At 38.4% G+C, this 13,496-nt stretch overlaps 1 protein-coding gene across 14 annotated transcripts in view; it reads right to left on the bottom strand.

Annotated features, from left to right (window-relative positions):
• NEK5 (NIMA related kinase 5) overlaps positions 1-13,496 on the bottom strand; it is a 66,380-nt gene that overhangs the window by 33,685 nt on the left and 19,199 nt on the right. For 13 of the 14 annotated variants that reach the window (XR_011506880.1, XR_011506881.1, XR_011506882.1 and 10 more), the window contains 9 exons: positions 11,604-11,701; positions 9,631-9,714; positions 9,472-9,542; positions 8,109-8,195; positions 5,690-5,744; positions 4,190-4,390; positions 4,029-4,110; positions 2,548-2,681; positions 6-190 (listed from right to left, as the gene is read on the bottom strand). Coding sequence is in view for 9 of the 14 variants with exons in the window: in XM_014851389.3 (XP_014706875.2) it covers positions 6-190; positions 2,548-2,681; positions 4,029-4,110; positions 4,190-4,390; positions 5,690-5,744; positions 8,109-8,195; positions 9,472-9,542; positions 9,631-9,714; positions 11,604-11,701 (997 nt within the window). In the remaining 5 variants the exon portion in view is untranslated. The remainder of the gene's footprint in view (positions 1-5; positions 191-2,547; positions 2,682-4,028; positions 4,111-4,189; positions 4,391-5,689; positions 5,745-8,108; positions 8,196-9,471; positions 9,543-9,630; positions 9,715-11,603; positions 11,702-13,496) is intronic. The other variant, XM_070520602.1, reaches the window with a different exon arrangement.

Below are 13,496 nucleotides of genomic sequence, written 5' to 3'. Positions count from 1 at the left end.
ATTACCATTGATTTGGTGGTGGGCTGTGACTTTCTTCCTGGCTATAATTCTCCTCCACTCTGGTATTTTTTTGAGGAACATGGTGGTAATTTGGTTCCTGAGCTCTCTTTCTCAACAAGTCAAGCTGAGCATAATAAAAATCATAATGTCCACACACTGCAGCGAGTTTGGGCCTTTCTACCCTTTTTATCTGAAGGATTAAAAAGAAGAGAGAAGATTTTTAAAAATACATAATACAGATCTATAGACATTGACAGTTTGCCGGTGACCATAGCTAAGACGAGGCATTAAAGGTATATTTTTGTTGTTTTTGCTCTAGACTTGTTTTCAGAGTAAAATAATCTTAGAATCCCCAAATTCTAGAATTGAAAAAGATCTTAGATGTCTAAGTACTACAGTATAGTAGTTTATAATTTTGCTAAGGTGTGGCTAAGAATTCATGGCTAGTGGGTCAAAAATACTTAGCCAGTGAGTATGCCTAGCCAACCCAAAATCTGAAACTAAATTCCATATATTGTTTTCTAATTTTCATAAACTTATTTACGCCTTACTGTACTTTGTGGGGGAATAAATAGTGTTCAATTCACAAATATGGAGATATGCAACATTTTTAGGTTCTGATAAATTGACTAAATACAAAATGGCATCATGACTTAAAGAAAAGAAGATGTTGAGTGACTCAGTCATTCTTCCCCGGTAAACACAAGGAAAGTCATGTAACAGTTGTGACAGTCGTATTATCACCCCAAACTGCCTCTCACTAGCCACCCTTCCCAACCAGAACAGAAGGAGAGGAGGAAATCAGAAGCAAATGTTTGTCTTGGAGCTGAGCAGAAACCCACTGAGCCGGAAGACAAGAATCAGACCAAATTAACGTGTGAAAACCAGCCAAGACCCTGTTGCAAACTAGCAAAGTAGGGTCAATTTAACATTAATCCCTGACAACTTGGCCTACTTACAGTTGATAAAAAGAGAAAAACAAAGTCACAACGTTGGAAAGACCTAGAACTGATAGTTGGAAATATGAATAATCAAACAAATGGTCAAAATGGAAATTTCCTTACTGTAAAGAAATAATATGCTATATTCTTTGTTCTTTTAATGCTATGTGTTTCATATATATATATTATATTGAACCATGTGGAGTTGTAGATACTTGACCATCTTTAACTTACAAAAATAGTACTTTCATATAGTTATATTTAAATATTAAAGTAAATGTATAAAATTTGGTTTATTAGTCTAAACATAAATTATATATTTATTTTTAAAATCTTTTAAAGCGTCACATAGTTTTCTTTCTTTTTTTTTTTCTGAGGAAGATTAGCCCTGAGCTAACATCTGCTGCCAATCCTGCTCTTTTTGCTGAGGAAGACTGGCCCTGAGCTAACATCCATGCCCATCTTCCTCTACTTTATATGTGGGACGCCTACCACAGCATGGCTTGTGCCAAGCAGTGCCATGTCCGCACCCAAGATCCGAACCGGAGGACCCCGGGCCGCCGAAGTGGAACATGCGAACTTAACCACTGTGCCACCAGGCCGGCCCCAGTTTTCTTAGTTTTACAGTTTTACCTATATACAACCTAAAAGAAGGTACTTGTTAAAAAATGGTTAGAAATAGACAGATGTATTAGAAGAGATTCAACAGCTTTGGGATTTCTATAAATCCCCATCCAGTAGTGAGAACCTCAGAGGTGGTTCCTATGGAGACCCATTCATTTCACTGCATTAAGCAGAAGCCTTCAAAGGATTAGAAAAACGTCAATTTGTTCCCCTTACTTAATCCACTCCCAAATCTTTTAGGTGTTTTTTCTCTCCTACAGGTCTGCTACAAAGTATTCTAAATCAAAAGATACTTTTTTTTTAAAATTTCTTTAATAAAGTTAAACCACATTCTATCAAATGAAGGGCAATAATTTAACCAAGAGTTTCAAAAATCTGTACACCAAGACATTTCTCTAACATGTCCACATTTCAAGTAAACACCTAGTATACGTACTTCCAAACGGTCCTCTAATTATATATACCATGAGCCTTCTTTAAAAATACAATTCATTTAAAAGACAGTAGCCATCTTACACCAGAAGCATTTTACTAGCATGAACTAAGGGATTCAACACTCCTCTGAAGTGGATTCAAATAACTAAGCATAAAGAATCTCTAGGAAAAGATCAATGATTATCTGATAAAACATTCTCAATTCTACATAACATGTCACAATTAAGACTATAAAATGGGTACCATGCTACTCACTTGTCCTCTAGAGAAAAACTTTGAAGAAATTAGAAGAATTTGAGTTATAAAAAGAAAACTAAAATTAATATACAGAATACTTAAAAGAAAATACAGCATTGTTTTAAAAAATGTAACACATGGAAGTTGCCCAATGAAGGATCACTTTAATGCTCATTACAGAATAATTTTATTGTAAGTACAAAACTAGTGGACTCCAAAGTAATGAGCTTGTACCCACGAACATGTGCAAGTAGGTCTGTAGAATGTGTCATTAGCTAAAAAGCCAGAGGAAGGGTTTGGTTCGACTTACAGACACGGGCTTCTGGTTTCCAGCCGGTGGTCTCCATTCATTTCTATGTAGTACTTGCTTCCTTTTAATCGGCTCCGATATCCTTGATCTTGGCAGGCACTTTCCTTGGAATCTCACTTTCTGTATTTTAGAATCTTATTTAACCAAAGTAAAACAACTTCAATTTTTAAAAACTTCCCCATCTTTAATATTGATGCTTGCGAGAGTATAAACATAAGGGACATTTCATAGCACAGTAAATTTACTTTAGTCAGAGACATTTGTACCCAGTGAGAGAAGTGCTGATGAAAAATTACCATGCATTTTCTTTGAATGGAGAAAACCATTCTTTCCAGGGTTCCTTTACATACTTCTAGCAATATATAACACTACTTTTTTAAAAAATTTAGGAATTAATGTTAACATTTACAGAAACGATATGCATAGGATAATGGCACAAGTAATTGAACGTAGTCCTCAGAGCTTGGGTTATCAGGCCACACCATCCGCATTGCATTGTTGTTTGAAATGTATGAGTAGGTCTTCTAATGTTTGTCTCCGTCACCATCAAAATGTGTTCGTTTTCCTTTTTCCTATGTTAGAGCTGTGGACAAGGCACTTTCTCTCACCCTCCTCTCACCTACTTTCTAAATATTCTCAAACCAGACCAAATACACCAATACCAAACCAAACCCAACATGGCAAAGAGGCTCACTCATTTGTTTTCCCTTTATATCTTTCCTCAATTTTAGTTTCCCTGTCACAGTGGATAATATTTCCCTATAACTGATTCCTGACTAATGAGAAGAGAGGAGATGAATCCTGGAGGTCATGCATGAGCTAGATTTACAGGCACACCCACTAGTCACCATTGGACAAGATGATTTTCCCCCTGTTTATATTATTCATATATATATTTTTTTCTCCCCAAAGACCCTAGTACACAGTTGTATATCCTAGTTGGAAGTCATTCTAGTTCTTCTGTGTGGTATGCTGCCACAGCATGGCTTGATGAGCAGTGCATAGGTCCACACCCAGGATCTTAACTGGCCAAACATGGGCCACCAAAGTGGAACACGTGAACTTAACCACTATGCCACCAGGCTGGCCCAGAATTTTTTTTTTTTTTTGGTGAGGAAGATTGGCCCTGAGCTAACATCTCTTGCCAATCTTCCTCTTTTTGCTTGAGGAAGATGATCCCTGAGCTAACATCCATGCCAATCTTCCTCTACTTTGTATATGGGACAATGCCACAGCATGGTTTGATGATCGGTGTGTAGATCCACGCCCAGGATCCAAACCAGGGAACCCTGCGCTGCTGAAGTGGAGCATATGAACTTAACCACTATGCCAGCGGGCTGGCCACCTCATAGTTTTTAAATGTCCATGTTCAATATATTTGGTGGAATTTCCCCACTAATGTTGTCAGCCATAGATTATAACTCACTGTATGAGACACATGTAACAAATGTCTTTTGATTGTATGGCGACATCATTCTTACCCTGGACCATCTTCCCAGCAGGTCGGGAAGCTGGCGATCTTGCTCCACATATGAGGGTGTGACTGAATTCTTGCTGAATGACCTAAAATCAGACGCATGTGTCAAGGACCTGCTAACCAAAATCTCTGTCAAAATCCAAACAGAATCACCTCCAAACTCACCTCAGGAGTCAAGAATTTGGCAATAAGATTCTCTAAAAAGGGCCTTTTCAAAATGGTATTAATAGATGGCCGATCTCGGGGAGACACTTTGAAGAGCTGAGATATCAAGGACTGCAGGTCACGGGAAAACCTTGGAGATACTGGGGGAAAGTGTGCTTGACAAATCTTCAGAACCAGCTGGTGTAAGTTGTTACCCTCAAACTGAAAGGACAAGCAACAGTGATACTAAATCCGAGAAAAATTCAACACTAGTATTTAAAGTGATATCAAAAAAGCAAAACAATGTTTTTAAGCTTCAGTCAGAAGCACCATGGTCCACCCTAAATTTTTTCCATCAACCATTATTTTATGAGTAGATATTGCTGCAGTTACTCAATGAGGTGCCATGTTATTTAAAAGGTCTTTTTTAAGGTTTTAATTTTTTCTTATTATCAAAATAATATTTACTCATTATAAAAAACTGGAAGGTACAGGAAGTTATACAGTCAGGAAAAATATGTATAATTTCACCACCCAGAGGCATATTTCCTTGTAGTCCTTTTAAAAATAATGTTTAATTTATAGAGTCGAGGTCATAATGATATGAAATTTTACATTTTGCTTTTTTCATTAACATCCTATAAACATGTCCTCAAAAATTCGTCATAAACCAGAAAATCTTCCAGTGTATGAAACCATCAGTTATTTATATATAACAACAATATTCAGCAGCATCGTGTGGCAGCAAAGATCAGGTTTTGGTCGGACACTTACTAGCCTCGTGACCTTTGACAATAATAATAATGAAGATCATAATGATGATGATGACAGCTGTGTAGAAAAGAGTTAACACAGCGGGCCTAAGACTGCTATCCTTAGACAGCCCTGCTTGCAATACGAGCCGTTGGCTGGCATCTGGGAACTTAGATTTCAGGAGCCTTCTCACCGTTCCCTGAATGCTCAAGGTGGCTCTCTTTGCCTACACTGTGCAAACAATATGGTTTCCGTTGAACACCTGCATTCTTCCTGGGAGCCTGGAAGCTTGGTACATGCCAGGCAGAAGGTGTCTATGTGACTGGTCCCCAATAAAAACCCAGGGAACTTGGTCTCTAATGAGCTTCTGTGGTTTTGTGTGTGTTGTTACAACCTGTTGCTGAAGGAATTAGCGCGTCCTGTGAGCCTCTTCTGGGAGAGGCTCTTGGAAGCTCATACCTGGTTTCCTACAGCCTTTGCCCCCTGCACCTTTTCCCTTTGCTGATTATATATATTCACACACAATTTATTTTTAATGGAAACATGCTATACTCCTTATACTATTCTCCAACTTAGATCTTTTACTTTATAACATACCTTGTATATCTTTCCATGTCAATATATAGAGATCTACCATTCTTCTTAATAGCTCGTCCATATAATTTTTACAATCGAATAAAACCAAACATTAACCTTTTTCTCTCAGAAGTTAATTTCATTTATATAGTTTCAATAATTCAAGATTAATCTGACAATTAACATACTTACAGGATGCCTGAGTGTGCAGAGCTCATACAAGACACAGCCAAGAGACCAAATATCCCTGAGGAAGAGAAGAGTTTACACGCTGAGAAATATCCATAATTCCTAATAAAAGACTTTATCCTCACAGTGCCTTTTAATTGTGTATCTTTACAATTTTATATAGGTTGACCAGTTTTTACAAATGCCTTCAGATACTTTATCAATTCTTATCCTAACTAAGAGGTAAAATAAAAACAATTTATAGTTTGTCAGAATCCTAGCAGAGAAAGGCTACACAAACTTTGCTACAATTGGAGGGCTCAATATTTGCTTCAACTTTATGTGCTCAGAGAAAATGGGTGCATGTATGGGACTTTGAGTAATTTGGAGGAGGAAGGCAGGACTCAAACATGGATCTGTTTTGATTCAAAAGGTAAAATTTGGTTTATTTAGAAAGGTATATTCTACTCAAGGCTATTGACAGAAGCAAAGTTATATTAAGTGATGAATATAGTATTTGAAAATCAATAAACTCAAAACTGTTCTAATGACTAGAGACTTGCTCTTTAGTGCTTAGTCCTTAGTATTTATATGTGCTTGGTTTAAATAAGGAGTTATCTTATAGAAGAAAAAGCATAATTAAATCTAAAAGACCAAAGAAAATATAATGAGAAGTCCAGGAGGTAAGAAGGTGGTCAGAGTTGAACGAGGATTCAGTAAGGTGAGGTAAATGGCTCCAGTTTAGCAACACTTCCTACGAGAGTGTGTGCAGGAAGGGCAGAGAGAGACTTCCTAAAGCTTTGAGCACAATGCAGGGTGATTACAGAATAGGTGAGAAACAGCTTCCAACTAGTTTCTAGAGTTTTTCTGGAGTTTCTAGAAACTCACTGACCACTTCCCACCACCACATGGAATTTTGTCTTTCCCCATCTTCTGTAGGCCCAAACTCCTCTGTCCCACAGCGCCCCCTGTAGCCAGTGCGGTGAACTCGTACGCCTACAAGCGTTCGGTCGGGGAATGAAGCCGCCTGGGGCTGAGCGAGAACATCTGCATTTCTTATACCCGCCCCGTCTGTGGTGGGGACTGCGGTGAACCAGGGAGGATTTCCTGGTCTAGAGAGGGCAGCAGCTACCCAACTGATTAGTGCTAAGATCTTCCTATTAGCAGAAGCACCAAGCAGCATATTTCAATCTTGCCTCAAATCTTTAAAAAAGCAGTACAAGGAAACAATGCTGCTGCCCGGAACTCTTAGCGGCACTAAGCTCTGCTCTGGGCAGCCTGCCCTTCCACCCAGTGCTACACCAGCTGCGTGGCCCCTCACCTGGAGGCCAAACCCCTTCCTGGCGCCAGAGGATATATCCAAACCATGCCTGTTCTTTTATTATGCAGACAAATGTTTACCATTCTTTTTGTAAATCTCTACCATCTGGGCTCTGTCTTCCATTTATCTCTTTGAAAGATAGACAGGCAAATATCCTTTGGGTATTTTCCTAAACAAATGGACAACTGACTCCCAAAAGGTACTCAGTCTTCCTGCTAGGCCAACTGGTTCAAATGGCAGCCCGCTTTGAAAAATGAAATTTCTTTCCTTCTCCTTACATGGAAGTAAAAAGTACCTCATCTTTTCCTTTTTTTTTTTTTCTTTTTTTTGAGGAAGATTAGCTCTGAGCTAACTACTGCCAGTCCTCCTGTTTTTGCTGAGGAAGCCTGGCCCTGAGCTAACATCATGCCCATCTTCCTCTATTTTATATGTGGGACGCCTACCACCGCATGGTGTGCCAAGCGGTGCCATGTTCTCATCCGGGATCCGAACTGGCGAAGCCCGGGCCACTGAGAAGCGGAACGTGTGAACTTAACCGCTGCGCCACTGGGCCGGCCCTCATCTTTACCTTTTATCACTGTGTATATTCATATTACTCCTGAGAACTAGGCTCTGGTATCACATACATAAAAACCAGTTGGATTTTAAAGCTGGAAGACACCTTAACGACTACCTAGCAAACACTCTCTTTGTTACAGGAAGGGGAACCGAGGTCCACAGAAGTCAACTGACTTAGTCAAGTTGGTGACAGAACCAAGTCTAGGATTCCTAACTCCTAATCCAATGCTCGGTCACCAGAGCACACTGCCTTCCACTTGATCCATCTACAACACTTTCCTGCAACAGACTAAACAGAACACTGAAGGTATGAAAGTCAAATACAGAGACGGAATCACAGTGACCGCCATTTTCAACGTTGTTCTATCACTTGTATCTTTAAATGAAGAGTAATGGCTTTCTTCTAAATAAGTTCAAAAGCTTCGGGGAGCACTGAGGTGGTCAGAGACAGTCACTGGGATCCCCATTTCACATGAGAAGAAAGTGAAATTACAAAAGTACCATAAGAAAGAGAGAATCCATCATGTTTTACTGAGACTTTCAAACTGATAGTCAACAACTCACGTTTTATTGTTGTAGGGTTTATTCTGACAGATCTCCGGAGACAGGTAGTAAGGTGTTCCAACACAAGTTCGAGCAAGTTCCATGGAACTAGTATATTATATTAAATAATAATAAAATAACATGATTTATCATTAGAGTAGGAAAAGGCTTAAGACATGGACATACAAAGTCCATGCAAAAGATAAAAATGGATAACAAAATTCGATGCATGCACATATTAAAATAAAGCAAAACATACTGTACATTGATAACAGAGTAATAAGTTGATTTTTCAACTTACAATTCACCTTCCCAAAATCTACATATTAAAATTTCTTTATGGCTTAAAGATTCCACAAGAAGGTATAATTGTTATATTACAAAAACCTTTCAGATGTAGAAATAGTTCCCTCTTTCCAATGATCAAAGTAATGCAATCTCATGATTTAAAATTTGGAAAATATGAAAATGAATAAAGAAAAGAATTACCCAGAATCTTCCCACCTTAAAACAACTACTATTAAAATTCTGACATACTTCCTTCCTGTCTTTTCGCCATGCATATTTTTCACATAGCTGTGACCCTAGAGTATTTAAAATTCAAGATTCCATTTTTTTTACTTAATATAACAAATATTTCCTCACATTATCAAAAAGTCTTCAAAATCATAAATTTTAGTGGCTATGTAATATTCAGGTACATGGCTGTGCCAAGTTTTAATAAATTTAACCATTTCTCAATTATTAGGCATTTAAATTGTTCCAAATTTCAAATTATTCCCTTAGAACAAGTTCCCAGAAATAGAATATTTTAAAATCTCTTGGTATTTATTACCACCAAATTGTCTTACAAAACAGTTGTACCCATAGATTGCCCAAGCATGTGTGAATTTGCCTTTCACTAAATTCTCACTAGCTTTATGCATATTACAGCTACGTCTCATTTGATAAGCTTATATCACATTATGCAACATTGCCAACATCATTCTATTAGGCCAAGATTTTTTTTTTTAAAGATTTTATTTTTCTTTTTTCTCCCCAAAGCCCCCCAGTACATAGTTGTATATTTTTACTTGTGGGTCCTTCTAGTTGTGGGATGTGGGACACTGCCTCAGCATCAGCGGTGCCATGTCACCCAGGATCCGATCCGGGCCACTGAAGCTGAGTTCATGCTCTCAACCACTCGACCATGGGGCTGGCCCCTAGGTCAAGATTTATCCTGGGAATTTTAATCTCAGACAAAGTACCTTGTGAATTATTTAATGCATTTATATAAATAGTTATCTAAAATTATTTGGAAACCAAGCTCTTAATATCTTCTTAATTCATGATACCTAAAAATACATATTTTGGCTGTTTTGAATAGGAAAAAAAAAGTACTTACTTGTTCAGGACTCTTGCTATTCCAAAGTCCCCAAGCTTTGCAACCATTCCATTCTTGCTAAGAAATATGTTCTATAAATGGAGAAAATGCTATGTTGTTTGAGAGATTTCCAGAAAACAAGAGATCAGCTCTGTCTTGGTCTTCTCTCTGAGCTGTTACCTGTGCTTTTATGTCCCTGTGTAAGATCTTCCTGTCATGGATATGTTTTAGTCCTAGGGAAATCTGTACAAACCAACTCAGAATCTGTAGAGGGAACACAAGACACAACCAGTGAGTAGTCTGATGGCCACTGAAATGCCTTCATGATAACACACACAAAGAGAGAAGTAATATATTTGTGTGTGTATCCACACGAATAAAGCTAACAGCTAGACCACCTCATCATGTCATTTTCTTTCTACAGCTAGAAAAATGGAGGTGCAGAAAGGCAATCCAGATTTGTTGGTATCAAAGGGAACTCCACAGATAGAAAAAGATAAAAAGAAGCAAGCAAGGGAGGGAGGCAGTTCTTGATTTTTTTTTTCTTATTTAACACCTGATTGCTAACTGTCGGGATAGCAGACAAGCAGCCCTGTTTCCTGGTAACCCTGTACCGCTGGTTTTTCCTTTTCAGTGGAAGGAGGGCGCCAAGGGCAGAAAGAGAAGGAGGAAGAAGTGGAACATCTGTGAGTTATTAAAAATTTTAATGAAATATCAATATATATGTATATAACATAAAAACAACAAATAGCAGTTTACTTTTAAACTTCTTAAAGCTTAATTTTATTTCTTAGTCATGCTTTTACTTTCTTAGCTGGCCATGAGCCTCTTTATTAAAATGTGTTCCAGCCTATAGAGATTTAAGCTATTCTAAAATTTCATTGGTTCTTTGTCTGTCAAAGAGGAAAACAATAGGGAAAAAAAGCTATGTTCCAGATACTAAGACTCACTTGTAATTTTAGTTCTTTCCCAACAAAGGGAAATGTACTTCAAAGTTCTGTAGAGAAAAGCAGTTTTGTTAAATGTGGCAAAATAACACCTAAGTAGGAAGAAAGGAGGATTTCTATAAATAATAGAATTTAATATATAATGTAAATGAGCATAGGAAGAATGCTTGATTAAATTTACAGAGGTTAGAGATGTTGATTCTTTAATCATTCCTACATTCAAAATAGTCCATGTTAGGGGCTGGCCCTGTGGCCTATTGGTTGAGTTTGGCATGTTCCAATTCTGTGGCCCGGGTTTGTGGGTTCAGATCCTGGGCACAGACCTACACCACTCATCAGCCATGCTGTGGTGGCAACTTATATACAAAATAGAGGAAGAGAGCTCAGGGCTAATTTTCCTCAAGCCAAAAAAAAGAGGAAGATTGGCAACAGTTGTTAGCTTAGGGTGAAGCTTCCTCAGCAAAATATTCCCTTTTAACTCTGGGAAGAAATTATATGGGCATGATGTCCTTAAATGCTAAAATAGAACAAATAAACGAATGGCCTAAAGAAAGATGGCAGACCATTCTTGGGCACCGCCTGAGGCAGTGGCCTTACCCATCCACCACACAGGTCCTGATTCGGATTCCTCTCCACACACACACACCTGTCTCCTTCGTGAGTACAACTCCCAAGAGGGTTCCAAAGGACGCTCAGAGGACAGAAGAAAAATGTGTTTGTGCACAGAGAAGATGGGAACTGAGACCATTATTCTTCACCTTTTCCCTCCTCTTTCTTAATAACCAATGAAACTAAACAGCCATTGCTAAGAAGAGCTTCTATCCTCCCTCACAAAGAGGGATAGCGATTTTAAAAGGGTATCAAATGGGAAAAGGAAGAAGAGCAGAGCTATAAATATGTCACATTTAAAATGGCTAAGCAAAGTCTACATTCAGACTTTTTTTAGCCATGGAAATTTATCTCGGAGGCATCCAACGTGCGATTGTCCAAAAATAAGACACTATATTTTCTCAAGCAAACTTGACTCTCAAAGAGATTCAATTTAGGTTCAATTGCAAACATCTATCAAGAATATTGATCCACTATTTTACAGTCTGAATTTCTCTACCAGAAATCATTCTTCATATAAATGCAGTCTGCTACTTATGGTATTATAAATTTAATCCCCTCCAAATGAATTAAAACGCAAATTAGAAGTGTTTTTACCTGATCTTCACTAAATAACACTCCTCGTTGTCTATTGATTCTTTTCATAAGATCCCCTCCATCGCAATACTCCATCACAATAAACAGCCTGTTGTTCTCTGTAAGAAAAGGCATCATTTGGTGCTGGAAGGGTTTCAGATATTTACTAATCATTGCCTTTGAAAGTCTAGAAGTTGGAGAATATAACAGGGAAATGAAATATATATATATATATATAAAGTTAAAAAGTGACTGTAGAATCCAGATGAACTAGGTTCTAATTCCACTTTATCACTTACATTTCTTAGCTCTGTGACTCTGGGCAAGTTATTTTAATTTCTCTATACCTCATTACCTTATCTGTGAAATGGAGATAATAATATAGAAACTCCTCTTAGGACTGTTGTAAAGATTAAACAAATTAATTCACATCAGATGCTTAGAACAATGCCTGCGCATAATGAGAATGCAATAAATCTTAGCTATTATTATTAACACATTCCTGCAAGAGACTAGCAATCTGCTGTAAAGTGGCAGCTGTGAATCTTTCCCAAAACCCCTGGAAGAATTAACAGACCCTTCTTGGAGTTGCATACAAACATTTATTTACCTGGCACTTACTCAACCATGTTGCTGAGTACAAGAGACAATCTTCTTTTTTTTTGAGGCAGATCTGCCCTGAGCTAACATCTGCTGCCAATCCTCCTCTTTTTGCTGAGGAAGACTGGCCCTGAGCTAATATCCGTGCCCATCTTCCTCTACTTTATATGTGGGACGCCTACCACTGCATGGCTTGCCAAACGGTGCCATGTCTGCACCCGGGAGCTGAACCCGCGAACCCTGGGCTGCCAAAGCAGAACGTGCACACTTAACCGCTGCACCACCGGGCCAGCCCCTAGAGACACTCTTCTAACCGATCTCTCCCTGACCCACTCATCAGATGACAACTGCCAACTCAAGGTCACCACCAGTGGCTACTAGACTCTTTAGGATGCCCTGGGACCTCTGCTCCCCATGATTCTTACCAAGATCATTGTGTTTGTTCCAAAATCTGTTTATGCCAATTATAATTGTTATTGTATTTATTACATAAATTGATGAAATATGAATGGAAAAATAAAGATGTGATTATTTCTACAAAAGCTACATTGAAGGCTTTGGAGGACTCAGTAAAAGTGAGTAGCTGAAAAAAAAGTCATTGACCTAGATGTTAGATGGGACAAGTGGAAAATAACCAGGAAAGCTTTAAAAGGATTGTGTACACAGAGTACCTGTAAATTCTTACTCCACTCTAAAGAAAGGAAATTGGAAATTATAAATGAGAGGGGTAGCCTATGTAAGAAATAATATTTAGAATTCCAATCGGTGGACTCATAATCAAAGACAAGGCCTTGGTCTTACATCAAAAGTTTGGCAAATGACTGTGCACTAATAAGTTAGAATGTGTTTGTATGATTTCCTGCTTAACTAGCTTTTTTCCTTATCCAACCAACTACCAGCTGGACTCATTAGAAAAAGGGCTTCTGGGGCTGGCCCTGTAGCCTAGTGGTTGAATTTGGCACACTCTACTTCAGTGGCTTGGGTTTCAGTTCCCAGCTGTGGACCTATACCACTTGTCAGCAGCCATGCTGTGGCAGTGACCCACATACAAAATAGAGGAAGACTGGCAAAGAGGTTAGCTCAGGGACAATCTTCCTCAAGCAACAAGAGGAAGCTTGGCAATAGATGTTAGCTCAGGGCAAATCTTACTCAGCAAAAAAAAAAAAAGGCTTCTACTATCTCGTTTGTTTGTCCCATTACTTTATGGGTTCCCTGAAGACAGAGTCCACACTTTATTCTTTTGTATTCCCTGCACCTAGCACAGTAGCTGGCACATGGAAAGGCCTTAATAAAGGTTTGTTAACTGATTTCATA

This window comes from Equus asinus, chromosome 11 (assembly GCF_041296235.1).
Source record: "Equus asinus isolate D_3611 breed Donkey chromosome 11, EquAss-T2T_v2, whole genome shotgun sequence".
Taxonomy (NCBI): Eukaryota; Metazoa; Chordata; class Mammalia; order Perissodactyla; family Equidae; genus Equus; species Equus asinus.
This window is presented reverse-complemented; position numbering and strand designations above follow the sequence as displayed.